This window comes from Pantherophis guttatus, chromosome 1 (genome assembly GCF_059756535.1).
Source record: "Pantherophis guttatus breed Tessera chromosome 1, ASM5975653v1, whole genome shotgun sequence".
Classification (NCBI taxonomy): Eukaryota; Metazoa; Chordata; class Lepidosauria; order Squamata; family Colubridae; genus Pantherophis; species Pantherophis guttatus.
This window is the reverse complement of record NC_142063.1, coordinates 73,681,562-73,704,715: the sequence shown is the minus strand read 5'-3', so window position 1 is coordinate 73,704,715 and position 23,154 is coordinate 73,681,562. Positions and strand designations below refer to the sequence as shown.

At 41.2% G+C, this 23,154-nt stretch overlaps 2 protein-coding genes and 1 long non-coding RNA gene across 3 annotated transcripts in view; 2 read left to right on the top strand and 1 right to left on the bottom strand.

The window, feature by feature from the left end:
* RAD51B (RAD51 paralog B) overlaps positions 1-23,154 on the top strand; it is a 485,747-nt gene that overhangs the window by 409,250 nt on the left and 53,343 nt on the right. The window lies entirely within an intron of this gene.
* ZFP36L1 (ZFP36 like 1 zinc finger CCCH-type) lies at positions 11,064-16,314 on the bottom strand. The gene is made up of 2 exons (XM_034417634.3): positions 15,802-16,314; positions 11,064-13,671 (listed from the first exon to the last, which is right to left on the bottom strand). Exons 1-2 carry the CDS (start codon positions 15,856-15,858, stop codon positions 12,715-12,717), a joined length of 1,014 nt encoding a protein of 337 aa, XP_034273525.3. The 5' UTR covers positions 15,859-16,314; the 3' UTR covers positions 11,064-12,714.
* LOC148116446 (uncharacterized) lies at positions 14,884-21,952 on the top strand. Its single transcript, XR_015729459.1, has 2 exons — positions 14,884-15,022; positions 18,020-21,952. It is a non-coding gene; the product is annotated as an uncharacterized LOC148116446 (long non-coding RNA).

Sequence of the window (23,154 nt, the reverse complement as noted above, 5' to 3'; positions counted from 1 at the left end):
GGGTTTAAAAAGTCTTAGCATCTAGCCCCAAAATGAAGTCAGTTTTTCGATCCTGGATATTTCTCCTACTTAGACCAGCAGTAACTTGGAGTACAAGCCAAAGTACATTAAGAACTCTTGCACTATGGAAAGCAACCCTAACTGACACTCGGAAGAGGAAACATAGAAGAATAGAGAGCTTTTCAATATTTTTACACAGAACTGAATGTGATTTGCTTCAGAGTCAGACTCTACGTGCTTAAGTTTTTAACAGACTGCAAGAGCATATATTATGCCTCTTACCACTGCTCTTTTAATACCTATTTTATTAGCCTTCTGCAGTGGGGAGTCAGAAGTCCTAAACTCCTTTCAGCTGCACACAACAGAATATGTGAAAGAGTGGAAGATGGATCAAGAACAGGGGAGGGGAACCTTTCCTGGTTGGAAAGGAATCCTGCAGCTCTGTTGTGCTTCAGAAATGTGTCACGCAATTCTTCTCTGCAAAACAAGTTATATGCTGGATGGTAAAATGACATGAGAATTGATAGCATTTGTTCCTTGTAATTTGGTGAAGTTACTTTATATTGGCCTCTTTTCCCAGATGACAGATTCTTTCACTTTTGTGTCATTTTTCTGAAAAGTTGTTTTTCATTATGTGGTGATGAATCAGACCTGAGAAGTTGTGGCTTTTGAGGGTGGGTGTCTGGATTGCTGGGTTTGGGATGTAGCAGGCTGGCTGATGAAGATATTCTCAGCCATCTGTAGAAAGTTCCAAGTTCAAGCCTAGTTTAAAATAATAATACCAGTAAATTAGGATATATTAATAATGGCTGCATTCAGAAAAAGCATCATTCAGCCTACAGTAAATCAAGATACAAATGAATCTTTGATCTGCGCATATAGTGTCGTCATTCCTCACATCAGAATTTCTTAACAATCATAGTTGCTACTTCATCCTAGCAGGAAGTCCTGATTACCAGTTTTAAAATAATCTAAATCCATAAACCAGCTTCAAACTGTGGTTTAACTTTTCTTGTTTCAAAACTGGGGACAGTATTTCTACAGTGTGGATGAAATGATAAACTCTGGTTAATTAAGGCAATTCAGCATAAACATACTTTTAGAGCCAAACTACACAACACACACACACAAATGAATGGTAATTCCTAATGCCATCTTTCTCTGTAACACTCAATGCATAATGATACTTTTTCCACTATTCACATTATTTCCCATCATCCCAGCTAGTATAATCAGTTATGAGTATGTAAAGTAAATTAAGTAAGTTAGGCTCAGAAAACATAGCAATAGCAATAGCAATAGCACTTAGACTTATATACTGCTTCACAGTGCTTTACAGCCCTCTCTAAGCAGTTTACAGAGTCAGCATTTTGCCCCCAACAATCTGGATCCTCATTTTACCGACCTCGGAAGGATGGGAGGCTGAGTCAACCTTGAATTGGTGAGACCCAAATTTCCAAACTGCTGGCAGCCAGTGATCAGCAGAAGTAGCCTGCAGTACTGCACTCTAACCACTGTACCACCACAGCTCATAATACCATATCTAAAATGGTATCATAATACCATTTTAGAAATGAGAGCCAAACCACTTGATTCTGAAATGTGAAATGATTGGTTCTCAAACCTTATGGGCCTCAGCTTTAGTACCTCAGTTAGATGGACTTCCAAGAGATATGGTTCTCTTTATGGGAAAGGCAAAGTATGCACATTTCATGGAGCTAAATAATAGCCATACTGAAAAAAAGCTTAAATATCTGAAGTTATTAAAATTTTAGTGGTTTTACTATTTGAGTGTTCTGTTTATGGAACTAAGGTGCTTATGGACATATGTGTTACTCAACCTACTATTAACATTAGTACCCCTAGTTCATGTAATTATTTATGGAAGAGGCTTTAACATCTTATGACACAGGCAGCATGGTTCTTATATTTTAGGTCATCTGACAATCTCAAGCCAGTTGGCTGTAGGAAAACTGTAAAGGTGTAATTAACTGTCATAAACTTTGCATAACATATTATTTTCTTCCTCAAGCTAAATAATCGTTTTCTTTCCCCTTTCCATTACCCAAGTAAGACATTTTTCTGAATGTCAGCAGTCTTCCTCTCATTAGCCACACGGAAGGATAAGACAACGGACTACAGAGCCTTTGGTTTTGTCTGGTATGCCTCTTATCAGCTACAGGAAAGATTTGTTCTGGGGCAGCTGGCCTAAAGAAGAAAACCAATAACAACAGTAGCTGTCTGAATGCTGAAACAGCAATCTGCATGAAGAAGTGGTAGGTTTAGTCAATGCCACAAACTCCACGCCCTCTACCACCAGTCAAGCCTCAGCTCCAGTGCAGAAACAAAATAAAACTGTTAGAGGAAGTATGTGGTTAAAAACACTCAGGAGAACATACAGTTCTGTGTGGCATTTGGGGATGGGTGGGGGCCTTGTGATTCTGTGCTGTATAGAAAGGAAGGTGAGGTTAATCTGTGGGAACAGAGCATGCTACAACAAGCCAAGCTTTGCACCATGTGGTGGCATGCCTCACCTTGATGCTGGAGCAGAGATAGATACAATATGTAGAATAGATCCAAACTTATGTAGGACATCCTTCCCCAGTGTAGCTACATTTGTCTCCTCTCTTACAGTTCTTAGTCCTTTTCTCATCTATCTTCTTCAGATTACAATATCTCAAGAAAGCTCCTGCTGTTGCTTGTTTATCGTCCATATTCAGGATAGGCAGGATCAATATGAATTTGAAATGAGAGAAATTGGTGTCTGCTTTCAGGCTTATCGCAAATTGCTTGCAGTGAGAATATACCATCGGTCAATAAGTAGCTTGCTAAACAAATTATGCTTTCATGCACCGTGAAGCACTGGCAGTGACACAGTACAGAGAAGGCAAATGATAAACAAGGGTCGTTGCAAAGGCTACAAACTGCAAGGCATAGCAATAAGCTTGTGGTATACCTCTGCAGAACCCAAATATATGTAAAGAAAGGATGAGGTAAGCAACAGCAGACTGGAGAGATTACAATCTCCAACCGTGTTGTTCTATTCACACCTGTACTAGGAGGGGGAAAGACAACTCATGGTACTAATTAAGCTATGACAGACTTGAGTACTCTATGAGATCCCCAGCCTCGTGCTAAATGTAGAATATTGCTTCTTGTGTTATTGAGGTATTTTGAGTGAAGTCAGCAGACAACTGGGTTTCGGTCCATATCGACATTTAAACAGGGTTCCTTATACATGGAAATTCCTTCAGCTGAAAATGGTGTTTTGTGCATGCATTTGGTCTGAGGTGGTATGGAAGTTCTTGGTCAGTGGCAGCTGTTTCATACATGTAAAACATGCAGTTGCTAGAAATTGTCAGTCAGTATTTAGTGCAATGGTACACTAAAAAAACAAATATAAGGGGCTATATTTGTGCATCTAGTACTGACCGGGATAGCTTTGTATTGCTGGAAAGTGATAGGAGTAGAGCTTTCCCAAGGACTTGGGTAAAGTACTTTGTTTGACAATTTCTTAGCTGTAAGCCCCCTTGAAAAAGGAAGTTCAGAAATTGTAAGGTATCAGGTAAGGTAATAGTTTGATTTGGGACTTCCATGTTTCCCATATTCAATATAAGCCAGACTTGGGATTGTTCTTGCCTAAAATGACCAAGAACAACAACAGGAATCTTCTAAAGGAGATGCTATTTGGATGGCAATGCCAAACAACAACTATAGCAGACTGTGTGTATTTTCCAAGAATGCCTACAAAACAAAGAACGATGCTGGAGATTGGCACTTGGAAGTATACTAGCCCTTTGACAATAATGTTTTAAAAATATTGGGTAGGCAGGAAAGTTGGTAGGTGTCAAGGAGGTCTCACCGGTACAATAACACCAATGGGCACTGTACCGTCCACTTTTATAGATTTGTCAATCAGCAAAATAAATGCTAACAGTAGCAATAGCACTTAAGACTTATATACTACTCCGTAGTGCTTTACAGCATTCTCTGAGTGGTTTGCAGAGTCAGCATTATTGCCCCCAACAGTTTGGGTCCTCATTTTACTGACCTCAGGATGGAAAGCTGAGTCAATCTTGAGCCGTTCAGGATAGAACTGCTGGCAGTCGGTAGTTAGCCAGCAATACTGCATTATAATCACTGTGCCACCATGGCTCTTAATTACAGCATAAAGTAATTAAATATTTAATACTTAAATAAGGACTCCCTGCCCTATCCATACATTAAGATCTTCGTCAGGAGCTGCCAGAGCCTTTGCTGTAGTGGGGCATCACAGCTGTTGAATTCTCTTCCCAGAAAGGTTGATTGATGACTTACTACTTTTGGCACTAAGGCCCAACTTTTCAGATAAAATAAAATATAAGGTTTCTTACATTTTAATTTACATTGTCTTATACCGACTGCTTCTTTCTTATTAATTGTCCTGGAAATGTTATCGCACGATGGGACTCCCATAACAAACTTCAGTATTGCTACACCTACATTATTTCAGCAACCCTTGGATCCAAATGCTTGATTGTAGTATATTATCCCGCATCACAGAGAGATGAGGGCTTGAGACAGAGTTAGTTATCTAGGCAACCTACAATGAATGCATAATTCCACTTCATTGCTCACACGCTTACTTTATGGTTCCCTGGTCTACTAAACATAGCTGTAGTCTACTGCATTAATAGAAAGTAAATGCAATGCCTTTCAGATGGTTGGCACTGCCAACTCTATGTGCAGAGTTCAACTGTTTTTCAGAGGCAAACTTTAGCATAATAAGAGCACTGTTGCTTAATACAAATAAACTAAGCTTCTACCCGCCCCCCCCCGCCCCCCAATGGCTGAAAATGACTAACTAACTTCCATCTGCTTACATGGGCTCCTTAAAGCAAACAAAGCTTTGATAGCTGGTATTTCTTTTATTCCCTTTCCCCCTCCAGAAAATGTATGTGTAATATGCTCACTGTTTCAAGGGCCTCAGTTTTATAGCATTGCTCGGTGAATCAGCTTCAGTATTTATTCATTCTAATCATCCAGAACGTTCAGAAGAAATATTTCCTGTTGATGAGATGACGCCGGATGTCACGGAGGAGGGATGTAGCAGAGCAATGGACAGAACTGCTATTCCTAGGCCTGCTGCTGAGTCATTGCATACCTTTTGACACTTTAATCAATGTTGAGAGGGGCTTGCTTCCACCTGCCTTTCTCCAAAGACTTCAACAGTACTCAAGGTTTGCATAAGGCTAGGAAACACACAAAAAGGTGGAGCAACATGAATTAGAAACAGTATGCACAGACCTGTTCAATGCCCTTCTAGGAGTAGAACAAATGGTTGGTTGTGAAAAAGAAATGCTAGCAAAACTTTGATTTGTATCTTGTTTGTCTGGTGGTAGTATAGCTGAAGGGCAAAGCATGCTTGGGGTAAATGCAGGCAGCCCAGCAGGGAAAAAAAAAATAAGCTTGAGCTTTGACTAGCTTTAAGTTCCCAGTACGAAGTAATCGTGACTACTCTTGCATCACTGCAGAAGAATGTGGAATGAAGCTGCCAATGTATTAGGCACACAATTAAACCTAGCATAGGAAAAAACAAACCAGAGAATGTTTATCATAAAGCATCTACAATCAATCCTCTTGATACCTAGAGATTTTGATAGATTTCCTTGTTTGCTTTAATTGACTTGAGCCGTTCCAATTATTTTCCCAGCATTTAAGCAAAGTAAGGAAATGCCAGATGGTAGCCTCTGGTCCTCAAGACTTTTCTGAAGATAGTAGCCAGATGTTGAAGGCGGTTGAAAAATCTGGAGGCAGTTAAGCGGAGGTTTCACTTCTGCGTATTGAGCAAGAGGGCGAGGGCAGTGGAAACAAAATGAAACTATTTTTTTTAAAGATTAATTTCTGGCAGCCATTAAAGGAGCAAAAGCTCTTCTGTGCCTCACCATTCTTATAAAGCCTTAATCCTAAAGGAAACTTTTTCCAAGTCTCTGACAGGTCCTAAAAATTTAAGTGTCAAAAGATGGGGGGAAATATGCAGATGGAACAGTGGTATTCAAAACATTTGCAGTGCAATCAATTCAGTGCAGCCCAGGCTAGCTTATAAAACGGTGAGAGCAAATAGGAATTCTGTTATAACTATGAGGAAATGTAATAAACCACATTTTGTCTGAAAGCAACTGGCCCACACTCCTGTTTCCTCTGTTGTTGCAGAATTGTGTTCTATAATCACCTTGGTGGTATTTAAACGCTGCAGTGGTTTCCTTCCTAGCCTCTTTAGTTTAATGGAAAGAGTATAAATCAAGAACCCTATTTTCCTTCATCAGTATTCATTTAGGAGAGGGTTGGGCACTCTGTAACTCCTAAACATGGTTTCTGAGCCTTTTAGAACTTCTTCTCACTGACACTACCAATTGAAAACAAGACCTCCTACCATTTTGAAAAAAGAAGCATACAAAAAGGCTGTGCAACAGGACAAAATTAGGTTTAGCAATTGTTTTTGGCCAAAAGATATAGAAAAAAAAAATAGAAAACAGGTCAATACCCTCCCCCACCTTTCCACAAAACCCAAAACAAAACGTAACAACAGAAAACTCCAGCTTCAACTTGCACATCATGGCTATAGCCATTTTTTAGAAACAGCCAGCAGCAAATTATAAAACACTAAGGCTGGCCAAAGTCATGCCACTGATTTCCAACGATAGAATAGTATAACAGAGTTGGGACCTTGGAGGTTTTCTAGTCCAACTTCCTGCTCAGGCAAGAGACCCTATACCCATGATGGCGAACCTGTGGTACGCGTAGCCATATCAGTGAGCATGTGAGCTCAGCTCTGGCCAGCTGATTTTCGGGCCTTTTGGGCCCACTGGAAGTTGGCAAACAGTCCGTTTCTGGTCTCTGGAGGACCTCTGGGGGGTGGGGAAGGACGTTTTCACCCTCCCCAGACTCTGGAGCCTGATGAGAGAGAAAAACGGGCCTACCAGGCCATTGCATGCCAGGAGCAGGGGGAAAAGGGAAGGGTTGCGCATGCATGCGCGGGGGCAGGGAGCATAAAATTATGGGTGTGGGCACGTGTGCGCGTGCCCCCCCCACTCCTGGCACGCGATGGAAAAAAGGTTAGCCATCATTGCCCTATACCCATGATGGCGAACTTATGGCACATGTGCCAGAGGTGGCACACAGCACCCTCTCTGATGGCACGCGAGCCATCACCCCAGTTCAGCTCCGCTGTGCATGCGCGCCCAACCTCCCACCAGCCAGCTGGTCTTTGGGTCTCTGTCGCGCATACGTGGGGGGGCCGCGTATGCTTTGGACACTTGGTCCAGAAAAGGTTAGCCATCATTGCCCTATACATTTCAGACAAATGGTGACAGTTTGTGTTCTTCCTGGACTAAAGCTCTACATGTTAATAGGCGAATATAGCTGAGTCTTTTTCTGTTCTAGTTTAACAGATTCTCCTTGCATGTGAATATACTGCAGTCAAATTATCCTTATAAGATGGCAGTTTAAAAAAAGCTTTCTCCAGCGAAGCTAAACAAGAAGTTGTTTCCTACTCAATTTGGTGCAGTATTATTATGAAATTTTATTTGCTGCCCATCTCATATCTAATGATGCAGTAATTACTAAAACACAACCTTCATTAAGAAAAATATGTTCTTTGTAAAGCATGCTTATCACTCAAGCACAACGTTGTAGATTTTTTTTAAAAGAGTCAGATGCAGGAGCAAAAGAAACTGATCTGGTAGATCAGGGCTGTGTCAAACTTGTGGCCCGCGGACCAGATGTGTCATATGCTGGCCATGCTCACCCTTGTTTTAGCAAAAGGGATAAAAGTCACAATATGTCATGTGACAGCATGACAACACGAGTTTGACACCCCTGTGGTAGGTTAATGTGTTGCAAACAGTCAATATGCTTTTGTTATCTCATCATTTCCTTTAGAAATGACTTGCAAGGAGAAGTTTTAAGTAAGGGCATTGGCTTACTTTTTCATCCTGAGGCCTGAAGCTTCTAGTAAGGGATTGAAACACAAGCAGATTTAAATTCTATCATTGGGAGTCAGGTGGTGTAGAAAATGAATAAATAAGTATATACTTTGTACCTTTCTTCTACGCCCAACTTTTATCTCAACTGAGTACTGAAACTACTGTATAAAGGTAGTCCTTGACTTACGATTGCAATCAAGACCAAAATGTATGTTGCTAAACAAGACATTTGTTAAGTGAGTTTTGCCCCATTTTACGACCTCTCTTGCCACAGTTGTTAAGTGAATCATTGCAACTGTTAAGTTAGTAATACAGTTGTTAAATGAGTCTGGTTTACCCATTAACTTCGCTTGTCAGAAGGTAGCAAAAGCTGATCACATGACCCCGGGACACTGCAATCATCATAAATGCATGCCAGTCACCAAGTGTCCAGATTTTGATCAGGTGACCAAAAGGATGCTGCAATGATCATAAGTATGAAAAATGGTCATAAGTCACTTTTTTCAGTGATGTTGTAACTTTGAATGGTCACTAAATGAACTGTTGTAAGTCGAGGCTACCTGTAGTAACAGATTTCCCAATTGGTTTTATTGGTTACTCGCACCTTGCCATGATAAAAAGCTTACTCAGAATTGATTTTACCTCCTTGCCACATAAATGGTATTATTGTAAACCTATTTACTTACAAGACATATCCCTCCTCCTGAAAGATCATTATAGAATTTTTTTCATAAAAGGCGTGTTTGCCACCCACTCAAGCATTCTTTCTGAAGCCAAAGGAGATTCAGTTAGCTGCTTAGGTACCACTTCTCAACTCTAAATAATCTCTTTGTAGAGTGGGTCACCAAATACATCGGCCTTCACGTTGTATGATAATTGGAAATTCTAGAAATTGAAATTTCAACGTGCTTGGGCAATACCAGATGAGAAATGACTGCTCCTATCAGGCCATATATTGCAACTGTTGTGGAAGTCACAGCTCACACATTGCTTCTTTACCTAACTCATAATAATTCAATGATACATTCATGACCTATAGATCAGTGATGACTAACCTTTTTGCCATTGCGTGCCAAAAGTGGGGGAAGTGCGGGGGGTCGCTCACGTGCGTGCCCACACCTATAATTCTATGCGCCCTGCCCCCCGCACATGTGTGTGCGACCCCCCCCCACTCTCCCCACTTTGGGCATGCGATGGCAAGGTAGGTCCGTTTTTCGCTCTCCCCAGGCTCCAGAGCCTTTCTAGGAGCCTGGGGAGGGCAAAAATGGCCTTCCCCACTCCCCTGGAGGCCCTCTGGAGGCTGGAAACAGCCTTTTTCCTGACTTACAGTGGGCCGAAAGGGCCCGAAAATCACCTGACCAGCGTGCACATGCATGCCGGAGCTGAGCTCGCGTGCCCACCAATATGGCTCCGTGTGCCACCTGTGGCACACGTGCCATAGGTTCACCATCACAGTTATAGATCATCCTTACCTGTTATTTGCACGTTTTCCATTTTCTTCAGCTGTCCTAAATTATTCACATACCACATCTCCTGTTCACCTCTGTACCATCTCCCCAGTACCACCGTTTTTTCTGAGCTGGTCTTTTAAGATTTGTGTCAAAGCCCACACCAAACAGATTTTTCCTTTCCTGGTGGAATCTGGACTGCAAAGCTTGAACTGCAAGGCCAATAGATGGATTTGTTGGTCAATTTTTTAAAAATATCAGATATTTCATCCCATTATTGTGTTAATGTATATAGAAACAAACAAATTGCAATGTTCTCTCACCAGGTATCAGCCCACATCTGAGCATGTGGATTGGGGAAATGCACAAACTGGCCCAAATCCAATATGGTAGATTTTGATCCACCCTGCATTTCATTCCTTACATCAGAGTGTATGATGTAATTTGAATGTGAATTAAGTTAATTCACACACAAGTGAAGTAGATGACCAGGGGGCGGAGTGCATGACCAAATGCATTCAGTCCTATTGTTAAAGAGGCTTAATTATCAGAAGGAACTATGCAGCCTAGATTTTTAAAGGGGCTTATTACAGCAAATACTTTTATCAGTTCAGAACTAGTTTCATTTTTAGATGCACTTTAAAAAAATTGCACCAATTACTTTATGAAACATGAACATTGTGTCTGATTTTTCTTTTCCTGCTTGTCTGCATATTGAAGGTAACAGGATTCTGATGGAGCCTGGGGAACCCCTAAGTTCAAAACCACTTTCAGCTATGGAAGCTCACTTATCCCAACCTACCTTGTATGTATTGGGGGAAAAACTGGAACGAGTGCATAGATAGGCCGAGTTCCTGAATGAAAATCAGGATACAGCTCAAAAAAAAAAAAAATGCAACAGCCTCTTCTACATTTCTAAGATAGTTGAGTGCACAAGCAATCTGCCTAATGTTCTCTTTTAACAGTTTTGAAGCTTGCCTTTCCCCCCCCTTCTTCTTTTGAATAAGAGCTGTGCCATTGTACAACTGGAAATAATAAATCCCAGACGTACAGGAACACCATTATTTAGAAATATGTGTGCCCATGAAATATGGTTTACAGGAGGAGAGGATTTCCTTAACTATTTAGGATAATTTTTCATCCAGGCTGTGTATGTAGTCATTCAACTTGGCAAAATGGAAAAATAAAAGATGGGGATGACTCCAAGGTTATGGGGGATTTGGTTTGAGAAAAAAGCAAATTAAAACAGTCACATACTATCAACAATTCCTGGAAGCATGAGATAAGGCTTGGATTAGGAAGCAAGCCATTCAATCTTTTCCATTGGAGAGAAACTATCTGGCCCTTAAAGTACCACCTTCTGTATTTTCTCACCTGGTATAATTTGCTTTGAAAGCAGGAATCCCATCTGCTGAATTAAGAATTATTTTAGGTATTAAATAATTTCCTATATTAAAATAGTGTTTGTCTACAAACAGAAGTAAAAACCAATGATAACATTAGCTTGGCTTATTTTCATATAGATGTTTGGGACATCAGCTTTCTTAAAAACTTGTGCAAATCTGATGTTAAGAGGATTTGGCAAAGTAGTATCTCATTTTCAGGAGCTTCCTTTTACCTTTTTTGCAAGTAAAACAAGTTTCGCTGTCAATTCTTGAAAAAACACTTGGGATTTATTGATTTAAACTGCAAACAGTCGTTACAAAAGATTCTCTTAAATAAACTCACACAAAGGAAAAAGGAAAGAAAAAGCAATGTAGTGAACAGTAATGGGAAAAATTACATTCAATGTGTTCTTTGTGCCAGTAATGTTTACCTTTAAAAGAGGAAACACTCCATTCTTGGAATACAGAAATGCAAAGACAAACTACATTTGGAATGTCTTTAGACAGGCACTTGAAACCAAAGGGTAATTTTTTTTTCCTTTAAATACTTACAAAAAAAGGAAGCAAAAATCTTCCTTTTCATCGTCTCACAGCACAGCTTATGCTTATACATTCTAGAGGCCAGCAGTGAAATTCGCATTCTACTGAAGTCACTTGACAAAATTCTCCAGTGACATCAGTATGGGCAGAATTTCACTCCACCTGGGAGAGGCCTTGTTGGGCAAAGGAAGTCAAAGAAGCACATGAAACTCAATTTGCAGTCTGACACAAAAAGGGGAACGATCTAAAATAAATAATCCGAACACAGTTGTTGCATTTTTTAAATTAAATTTTCATTTTTTAAAAATAAAATAACCAAAAAAGTGTAAAGTTACAAAAATGTCATTGTAGTATAATATATTAAACTGTGGGGGAGGGGGAAAAGAAAAAGACTTCACAATCTTAAGATTAATATGGAAGATCATAATTTAAACATAAAAGAATATATTCTATGAATTCATCATCCAGATAAATATGAACAAAATTAACAAAAAAAGCATAGGTTTCAGCAATAAATACGTTTTGATAAGTTAAATAAGCTTTATATTGTTGTGCAGTGACAAGCAAAATTTGCTCTCCAATTTCTGAAGTTATACAAAATTAAAAACCCAGGAAAAAAATAAAATAAAAAGCTTGGCGTGAGTGCTCTATGGATAGGTCTATTGTACTCTAGAGCAAAACCATTAAAGCTATGACTACTGGAACTTTGTTTACACTGAACTTGCAAGTGTGGAATGAACACCGTTAGATACCCCTCCCCCTCCCCACTTTTTGTGAAGATGTCACATGTACATGCGGAGAACCTGTAGCACCAAAAGCAAGTCGTTCAATGTCCATCTGGCTTAACTCTCCATTTACCAAGTCCCACGCATGTTAGAGTGAACTGTCCATTCTTAGCTGTTCTTCTGGCTGACCTGAGTTGATTCAGGCAACAAGCCTTTATAAAATGTGGAAGGGGCTGGATGTTAACAGATGTCCACCTGCCATGTGTCTACTGAACACAGGCAAAGGAAGGGAAGACAAAGGGAAGAGGTTTCCGCATCTGAACTACTGCTCATTACAGGAGTTGTTAGTTCTAGATATTCCTCCTGCACATCTGGAAATGCAGAGCTCTATAGATGCTGCTGGTGCCCTCTGCAGCTGGAGAGGTAATATAGTCACAGTGAACATATTAAAAGGCACTACACTTGTAAACGTTATCACTTTTTTTTTGTAATTTGGCACTTGCGGTTTCAGCCAGTGTCTGGACTCTAGGCAGGTGGACAACCTTGGAGTTAACATCAAACCCAAAGATGCTAAGGGAGATTTAGGAGAGGAAGGGAGCTACAAGCTTAACATTGTAATACATGTGGGAAGAGGCCAAAAGGCAATACCAGATTATTCATCAGAGATGGACAGTCTGCTGAAGATGGGAAGACGTCTTGAGGTGTCCAGGATAGGCGAATCCGAGCCACTGTGGCTGCTGCTAGAGCTGCTCAGATAACCTTCCTGGTCAGAGAGGGAGCCCTGTGGACTCGGAGGAGAGTCAAACATATTTGGGGACTCAGACATGGGTCTAAGAAGGAAAGCAGTGGGTGAGCCCCCCCCAGACACCTGCATCCCCATACTAGGAGCAAAGAGATTGGTCAGCTCCTGGCTGGAGAAGGTGAATGGATTGCTGGCACAGTCAGGCAGAGTAGGAGAACTCAGGAGGTCATCAGCACTTATGATGGGTGGAGGGGTTATTGAGGTGGGGCTGTCCAGCAGCCCATTGGCAGCAATAGCACTTGGGAAGCCAGCAAAGCTGAAACTGTGTTGGAGGCGGGGTCTTTCAGCAATCACAGGCTCTCGACCGCCACCAGCTACAGCCCGGCGCTCCTCAGCATTGTGGATGAAATGACAGCGAGGCCCATAAGGGCAGAAGCCAATGGTATGGAAAGTGCGACAGAGCTCCGTCTTGTACTTGGGATGGCGGGTCAAACTTCGCAGCTCATGGATGCCGTGAGCAAACTGGCACTTGTCTCCGTATTTGCAGGTCCCATTCTCCTCAAACGGGCGGCAGAGCTCTGTCTTGTAACGGCTTGAGTTGACTTGCCCACCGGGCTGCTTTTGCTGAAGCAGGCGCTCTCCACCTTCGGAGAAGGAGCGGTCTCGAAAGCGGTTCTCCCTGGGCCCCAAGGCTGGGCCTGGCTCTCCCTTAAGGCCATTTAGGAGATGGGTCTGATGAAACTTAGAATTGGGCAGGGTGACAGAATGCCTCCTGGGGAAACCCCCGCCAGCCGGAGTTCCTACGGCCTTCCTGTCCAAAAGACACCCTCCAGCAGCAGAGGGGCCGTAATTCAGCATCTTGTTACTCTGGAAGGAGGAAGTAAAAAAGCAGTCAGCAATCCAGCTTTCAGCTTGACTTGTTTATGCCCTTAAACCTGACCATTCTACTACCCGTTTTCCACAGCTGCACAACTGATTTGCCAACAGTAAAATGACTAAAGCTCTCTTCTCTACCAGACAGGTCAAACTGTAGGAAGCACACACCACTAATCACAAGCCATGAAGTAGCAAACTCCTCAGATTTTCAATGGCTTTCCCACAGGTTCATATTTACTGTATCAATGAAACGCATTTTGATTTGTCCTACACAAAGGTGTCTCACCATACAATAGGAAGAAGTATCAACCATAATCTGACCATTATACCCTAGTACTTTTCCTGAATACTGGCTGTAGACTTCCTTAATTTATGCACAAGAGCCAAACCTCATTTTAACACAATTCCTCCCCAAACCTCTAGAGAGGAAGAACCAGATCTTTTCCACTAATACTTTCAAGTCTATTTTTTCAGGAACCCAAAATTTAATTCTTGGTGAGGAGGGCCTACGCAAGATTTTTATAAAAAGATGTGAGCTTTGGGATAGATGTTAGTTAAAATTTCTCAATTAGTATCATTGTGCCACCTCCCTTTGTGCAAAGAAATTACATTTCATGTGATTCATACATGACTTCATATCTCTAAATATTCCTTTCCAGTTAGTTTTCTGACCCTAACAGAGGGATCTTTAGAAAGTTCAAGCAATTATTAGTTTGGGTACATGTGACCTCAATCTAAAACACTTTATTTCAAAAGTGATTTTGTGTTTATATTATAAACATTTAGCAAAAAAGAGGGAAACCAAATGGAGAACAACTCCCACGCGGCTCACTTTTGCAAGCGGTTAGCAACAGCAAAGGAGGCAGAAGCCCAAGTTGTGGAATCCGTTTCTCAAAAATTGAGGAAGTCACTGGCTTTTCTTCCCACTGCCTTACGCACTAAAGCAATCAACAACTCTTCACAAACTTTAAGAAATGCATACACCCAGCGACTTCGGCTAAACAAAGATAAGCTAGCGAGAACGAGAAAAGCGTAGCCACATGAGTGGGCCGAGAGATAAGAAAAGCAAACTGCAGAAAAAGCGAGCTAAGTAAGCAAGGCAGAAACCGGGGAGGCGGGAGGGGGCGGGGTGCCTAGCCTGTAAACGGTATTTTGCAAAAGCCTGAAAGCCAGAACCTCCCTCCCTCCCCCCCCTACCTTCCCGTCGCCCATCACGCACGGCTCGAGTTCCCTTTCCAGCAAGCCGAGACCGTAAGCGTGAAGCAGCGGCGCACCAAGGTTGCGGGAAATTCGTGGCAACAGCCATCTTTCTCCACCCCGAACAAACGTGGTGTGCAGCCGAGTAAGTAATCCCAGCAAACTTTTCCAAAGCAGGACACGAAGCGACCCCGTGAATCCCAGAACACGCGCACAAATGGGCTGCAAAGGGTTGCAAAAGGCTTTGTTGCATTCCATCACATGGGGAGGAAAGGGGGAGGGGGGGGCGGCCGAGAGGAAACACGCCTTAATCCCAAGTACCGAATTTAGGATGAAGGGGACGCTTCCACCAAAATCTGCTGCTTCGCACACAATCCAACTTTTTTTTTTTTTAAACGGGAAAACTTTTCCGAACTTTTCGGGTGAGTGGCGCAACCCTTCCAAACTTGTTTCAAAAAAAAAAGAAAAGAAAAAAAAAGGGGGGAGGGCGAAGTTACTGAAAAGTCCTAGCAGAGGTCCAATTTTTTAAATCTCGAAATAAATTCTCGAAATAATTCAAGGGAGAGTCGTGCAAAACAAGAAGCAGAACTACCCAAAGTCAAATGTAAAAAACACTTCCCCACCCACCCACAGAAAGACTTAGCGCTCCAGCAATTCAACTAAGACTTGGGGCTCACGAGACAACTTTCCCAACTAACTTCTCAGCTCTCAGAGCGGTTTTAAGGCCAAAAATACATCTTATGCTGTTTTTAACGTCCCCTCCAACTTTTTTTTTTTAAAAAGAACTGTTGAATTTGGGAGGGGAAGAAAAGGCAAGAGGGCATTACATGTAGAACGAGAGAAACCCTGTTTACTCTCCCGAAGCAATCTGAACAAAAGCTTTATTTAAAAAGTTTTAGAAGATAATGCGGGAGGTTAACTTACTTTGCATAAAACTTCACTCAAGTCGAAGATTGTTGGAGACACGAGGGCTGTAGACATCTTCAACTACCGTAGTAAAAAGAGGAATGAAAAAAAAAATTGGAGTAACTCTTTTAACAGAAAAACAAAATGATTCAGTATTGTAAAGGCACAGCCTCCAGTTTCCCTGGGACGGACTCCCTTTTGCCCCCTCCAGCTCCAACAATTCCCCTTTCTCGTTCCTTCCAGAAGAACTTACCAAAAAGCTCGATTTATAAAGTTTCAGCTCTTACGCCGTGGGAGGAGTTCTAACTTCATTTAAATGAGAGAGGCGGAGGGAGCTCGACGACGAAGGAAGAGGGGATCACCCAGTGGGGTCAAACCTACCGAAAGCCCTTCGGGGGGGACGGGGAAAGGGGGTGGGGGGGTGGAAAGAAAGAAAGGGGAGGGCCTCGAAGCTCTTGTTTTTAATTTGGGGGAAAAAAAGTTTTGAAGAGAGTAGTGTTTGTACAAGTTACCTCTAATTAGGCGGCGAAGGAAGGGCTAGTTAAGCCTCTTTTGTCGGGACTTGAATGTAACATGTGACGCTATTCGCTGCACCCGATGCGGCGGCTCCCCTCCTCCTCTACTTAAGGCGGGATCGATTGTTTCCTTGAGAAGTTTTACAAGGGTTCCTTCGGGCTTGTGAGCGGGCGCGAGGGCTCAGGCAAAGTTTGGGCGCTTTTCATTTTCCTCGGGTGGTTCCCCCCCGCCGCTGAGAGGATTTGGGGTTTTTTTTTTGTGACTGCAGGATCGATACAGTGCAAGTCATCTCGAAGGCGGGGGTGCTGGACGCCCATCTTTTAAGGGAGCCAAGGCTAGTTGAATCCCCCCGGGACTTGCTTCCGAGTAAGCAAAGCAGGAATGGGTGCCGGCTGTGCGCTTACTTTATAAACGCGTTTACTCTGAAGTAGGTTGTGGTCAAAGCAAGGATGGAGGGAGGTCTTCATAAATCTCGATAGGCTCAGAACATAACAATAAGGAATTCGCATGAGTTTCTTCGCGCCGACCGTGGTACGAAGAAGCCACTAGATTTAAAAGTTCAATCGAAGTTCCCCCCCTCCGCAACTATTTTTTTTAAATTAATATAAGTTCTTAAAAAGTCTGGCCCCAGAAACGCTTGTGTATGTTGTAAAATACTGCAGTCAAGTTTGGGAGGAAATATTTCGAGAAAATTCCACGAACCATTTTTGTCTAAATTCCCGCTGGAAAATGACTTGTGGAGTTTTTGTGTCCCCCCCCCACTGCAGTTTTTACAGAGATTCTTCTATTGCCTCATTGCTAGCGTGCTTTTCTGCAAAGGGCGCTTCCTTTTTTCTTTTTTAAAGTGCTTTCGTGTTCATTTGAATGACTTTCCAGTGGTTGCATTTTTATCTCTGGCCTTCCCCTCCTCCTTGTTTTTAGTTGAGTATTATGTCGGATAGTTTTCCCCGACCGAATGGAGTTTTTTGTTCCTTAACTTTTGGCGCGATTCGAGCTGGGGAAGGGACATATGCATCGGAACGTGACTGACACCGCGATTTGCATCTGGGAGGGGAAGGACGTTGTCGACTTGAATTCGTTCCCCCGCAGTCTTTTTAAGTTGTGGAAGAAAGGGCTGGGTGGTGGACCGAAGCGGAGCTGGTAATATTTCCTTCCTCTTTCCATGTGACCTCGCAACTGAAGCCTCACCTCCACAGACGATTGCGGCACAACACTTCAGAGCTCTCGGCCTGTTAGGAAACGCGGCGCCCTGAGTGCAGTTTCCATCGCTGCGTAATGAGGCCACTTGCTAGCCGCATTTTCGCGCTCGCTCTCGAGCGCACCATTTTGGTTTCCTCTCTCCGCCCCCTCTCCCGGGTATGTCTGAAGCATGTGTACATAATGCAGGTTATATCTCCATTTTCCATCGCCCAAAAGCTTCCCGCCTTAGGCCGGTTTGCATCTCTGCTTTGATTTTAATTCGACTGCCTCGATGCATACTTAGGCGTTGCCTTTTTTCCTTCCCTCCGCAGCGTTCCCCTTTTCTATCAAGTATATAAGTGCGGGGGGGGGGAACCCTCTCCCCCATTAAAGTGTCTCAAAACGGGTTGCTTCTTACTGGTTAATTTAAAGAGGATGTCAGCCTTTGCGAATTTCAGTCTCCCCCTTTCCGTGTGGCAAGAACATGATTTAACTTTTAGTTTTTGTTGTTATGTTGGACAATATTTACACTATTCAACAGGTGCAGGAGAACCTGGACACTGAATTTAACTTTCTGCTGAGGAAACCCTTCAAATAAAGATTTACGGAAAATGAGAAAGAAACTCAGAAGTGATCCCTCTCTTTTGGAATGTACTGCCTAATGGAAAGCTGATGCCAGACTTATTTTGGTGACACTGGGAAATGAGCAGAACCAACAATGCCGAAATGTTTTGCTTTACAACATTGGTAAAGAAAAAAAATGTATTTTCTAGAACAAAAATTTGATTGAAAAGTTAAAGCTTGTATCCCAACCCTTGAAATATATATCATGCCTGAGCTGTAAAAATCCAGATGAGAATTAGCTGTGAAGAAATACAGAAAATACAGCCATCCAGAGTTTTACAGTCCAGATACAATATTTCTGTTTAAAGACCTTAACAGAAAAACAGAAGTTTGCTCAGAAATACACCCTCAGAATATAGTGGCTCTTGCTTCTGTGTAAGAATGTTCTACACTGATTTCTAAAACGTGATAAACTTTCAAGACAGCATGAATTCTGTTAAATGACAGTTCTGTGAAGACAGGAATGTCATCAAATACACCTTCCGATTTCCTTCCTGTTTGTTTCAGTTTGGCAACAAATGAACACTTCTGCAAGCCCCTTCCTCAGCTGCTTAATACTCCTTGGTGGCCCCCCACAGGAGCACTTAAGTAGTGTTCATAGCTTGACAGCATTCATGCAGAAGTAAGCACTATTGGTATCTACATGATAATACCCAGCAGTGTAAATGTCACAAAAGGGTTGGTACTGTGGTTGTACAATAACAACAGCTGTATAGCTATCTCAATTGTAGAACAAATTGTGACTTGGATAGAGTAAGCATAACTTTGGCATAGGAGCAATAGACCTGGGTATAAAGCTTGCAGTTTGTAACAAATATGAAATAGGCTTGACTGCTTTAGTAAGTTTCATCAGTAGTTATCCCACGAGAATAGTTATTTGCAAGAGTAAGCTGGCTCCAGAGATACCTGAACTGGTTCAGAAAGATTTCTAATTTCTGTTACTTGGGACTAATTTGAATGGTTTCTAAGAAATCTTGAGAAAATAATTTCAGTAGTGGAAATGATGTCTTCTAAAATTTTTGCTTGGATTATATATTTAAAAACTGATTTGGTAATTTATCATAAGCCATGTTTTCCTTTTATAGTAATTTAACCCTTTGTAAAAATCCTATGATTTCTTTAGGATGTAGAGTGTGTGTGCAAATCAGTTTTTGACTCCTGTAAACTGCCTGGACCAAGGCCTATATCTTTCTTAGCAAGATTTCAGAAGTAGTTTGCCATTTATTTATATTTAATTTATTTGCTGCCCATTTTATCCACCAGGTGACTGGATGGCTTACAATGTTAAAGACATTGCTTTCTGTCTAGAACTGAGAGAGTGTGACATGCCCAAGATTACCCAGCTGGCTTTGTGTCTAAGGCAGGACTAGAGCTCATGGTCTCCCAGTTTTTAACCTGATGCCTTAACCACTTCCATGCACCAAACTGGCTCTTTTTAGTGTGTGGGTCTCCTAAATATTTGATGAGGAGCCAGAATCCATTGGAATCTCCATATTATGAATCATATATCACAAAAATGATAAGCATTTCCAATGACCTTAACTTCAAAAAAACCCATTTAAAATTTAATTTAAAAGCTTCCTTAGAAGAGAGTCCAGGAGTTACAATATGCCATGCTGGAATAAACAAGGAATATTTCTAAACTAAACGAAAATATTTCTGCAATACTCAGGTCCCATAGTAGAGGCACTAGTAAAAGAATATGGTCAGCTGCTTCAATGAGTTATCTCTGTCCCAGCTCAGAAGCCCAACTACAAAAGCAACAGGAGTGGAGTTTCTGAAGAGTTCCCAAGAAAGTAATATGTAGAGCTGAAAAGTTAAGAGTTGGAGGAGGTTCAGCCATTAAAACATAGGCCTTTCCAGGCCAAGAATTTGCCTGCAGAGGTGAAAGTGTAAAGATGACAAGGTGCAATCTGAATATCCATTGATCATAGAAAAGGAAAAAAAAATCCCAAGAATAATAAAAAAATTGGCAGAAAAAAATAGTGTATAGCTCGAATGTTCTGTAAAAGTTGAAGCTACATCCTGGGGCAGAGGCTTATGGTTACCCTAATACTGATATAGGAAACTTCCATGCGTGTCCATAAGGGGGAGGTAAGTAAGAGGGAGAAGCGATGTATGTAGGGGTAGAGCAACCACTACAGAACAGGGTGATATAAAACCCCAAGATGGATGAGATTCAATTTTTTTGTTTTCCATGCCCCCAAATCTGCAGATGCCTATGAAATTGGGGGACAAGAGGTACTTGTGTAAGTGTCCTGCCTCTGATTACTTTGTAATATATACAGCAGATATTTCCTGCTAACTTGAGTAAAATAACAGAGGTGGTCCTGAGGAATTTCTCCCAAGATAATGTTTGTGGCAGGGCTTTGACTTGCATTTTGTACAAAGGAATGTGCTGGGCCATTTGAAGACTCGCTTAACTAAACCACAAGGGAAAAGTTGGTCATGAAAAACTTTGATTCTGTTTGGTGTTTGGAAGTCCTGTGTACAGTAATGAGAAAGGATGTTGTCAAATCGAAGCTTAATTGAAAAAGATTCAGAATTAATGCAGCTGGAAGGACATACCCAAGAAAAATATGCCATTTGGGGATGGCTTACAATTTGGGAAGAAAGAACACTTCTCTGGATTTCAACTTCCACTTAACCAGCCAATATCTGTTCATTGAGCATGATGCAAAAGAGAGAGAAACCTACCTGATGCATGCAGCCTGATTAGATTTTCACTAGACTTCTTTAAATATTCATGTTTCGGGCATCCTGTATCTCTGGAAAGTGCCTATTTCTCTTATGTTGCTATGTTTCTGTGAGTCAAGCATTACGAATATGTCAGGAGGTACTGAGTCAACCTGGTCATTTTTGGAAGAATAGAAAAACCATGTGCTGTAATTCTGTTGACTTAACACCTGTGAATAATACAAAAGTATCTCAAAGAAGAACAGATTAGATGACTTCATAACATGATTCTTAAGCCAGCTGATTGTAAGAGGACTCACCAATTTCTCAGAAGCTGGAAGCTCTAGCTGGGAATTATGGGAGCTTTTATCAAACAAATGTAAAAGGCAAAAATTCTGGCAAGACTTTCAATAGCATACTAAGCAACCAGAAACTCTTCTTAACATTTTTCTTTATGCCACGGTGTTTAGAAAAATGCCTGTAGGCAAGCCATAAGACTCAGCTCCCACACACCCCTCCAGCGATAAATTGTGATAATTTTTCATGATTGCATGATATATTTGTTTAAACTTCTAGGAGGCAAATTGTATAGAAAATAAAATTACATATCATTTGGATAAAATACATAGGTATACAAATGATAAATGCAAGCCCTTCAACAGACTGACTTGGAACATGCAGTAATGCATACGAAGCATCTCTTCAGATTAATAAAGTGGCCACATTTTTTTCCAAGGTTTATTTGGTTGCTCTGGAAGCTCTTTTCAGATGTCTGCATGCATGTGCATGTACAGCTTCACTTTTCCCAGCATGCAAAGAGAACTCGGGGACCTCTTTTTTTTCAGGACTGTGTGGCTGTTTCAGAAGCTGCCCCTGGGTGTTTTCTGCATGCTGAGAAAAAAGGAGAGCTGAGTGGCTGTGCATGAGTACACATGTATTACGCAGCTGGAAACAGCTTCCGAAGCAACCACATGAGACTCTTAAGATAAGGCCTTCTTTAACAGTTTGAAAACGGATTCTTTGTACATGTTCTTGCACATTCTGAAGAACTCTGGTCAGAGGAATTGCACAGACTTATATTCATTACAGCAGCAGGAAAACCCAGGTGTAAAGATTTAGACTGTTTGTATGCAGTGAATATATAAATGAAATAAATAAACAGCCACCTAATTGATACCAGTAACAACCACTTAGGAAAACTGACATTGAATCTTTCCCAGTTCTTATGCTCTGAGCCAACATTTTAGAGATTGCAGAATTCTGTCTTCATAATCCAAATGAAGCCCTGTTGGCTTCTGTTGTATGATAATGGAAAGTGCAGGTGTAGCATTTAACAGCTTATTTATTTTAGATAATACTTTATATAAAGATTTTAAATTCAAAGGGTAAATACTGTGGAAGGCAGTATTGGAAGGGCAATGATAGTAACTGAAGAAGTTGGTGGTCTGACAAGCTGTATAACCAAACTCTGAAACAGGTTTATAGTGGTTACAAGAAGATAGTGATGGAAACTGCAGAGGTGTTTTGAAAGACAAAAGAAAGAAAAAGTAAAGGGCATCATATGTTCCTTTTGGGAACCAATTTTCTGTATTACGTGGATAACACTTCATAAATTAAGATTTGCAAATACAGTAATTGTTTGGCAGCATTAAGTGGCAGCAATTTTGGGCAGCAGGATTAGAACATTAGGAGTAGAACATAATTCCAAGACACACCTTTACAAAGCAATTCTGGAGTCATTTCTCCACAATAGCAGATGAACAGACCATGTTTACATGGAATTCTTATCCATGTTTAAATTAACCATGGGTCATGGAATTAACCTATTGGGGTTTATATGAGAGGTTGAACCATAAACGAAGCACTGAAATTAGGGTCACATCACAAAATACACAAGGAAAAATGGTTAATTGATCCAATAAAGAACAGAAAGGGGGGCATATGTTCCAGTGGAAATAGTAACACAACAGTTTATGACTTTATATACGGTAAGATGTTTAAATGAAGTTTCCTTGCTTTTAAACATGAATTGTGCTCGCTAGAATTCAAGATTTGGTGGAAAATTTAATTTGCTGCAACATTTAAAATGCTTTGCCAGCTAGAGAAATGAGTGGACAGAAATAGCCAATTAGGAAACAAACATACATTAATGGTTTGGCTGCAATGGGGCACAAGGATACCAGAAAGGAGAGCAGCACTTTGATGCCATGGTCATGTCCCAGCCAATGACATACTTGGAAAAACTACATGAATTTTTCTTAATGTGCCCCTCCCACACTATGTAGTTGAATCAAAGTACTGGACCATTATCAATATACAGAGAAATAACTCAAATGGGTTTTATTCATTTAGATTATGTACGCATATAAGGGGGAT

What these genes read in the sequence shown, in the direction of transcription:
- ZFP36L1 (XM_034417634.3), bottom strand. Translation starts at nt 15,858, where the DNA reads ATGTCTACAGCCCTCGTGTCTCCAACAATCTTCGACTTGAGTGAAGTT. An exon ending in TGAGTGAAGTTTTATGCAAA is followed by an intron (nt 13,672 to 15,801) that starts GTAAGTTAACCT and finishes TCCTCCTTCCAG; the next exon opens with AGTAACAAGATGCTGAATTA.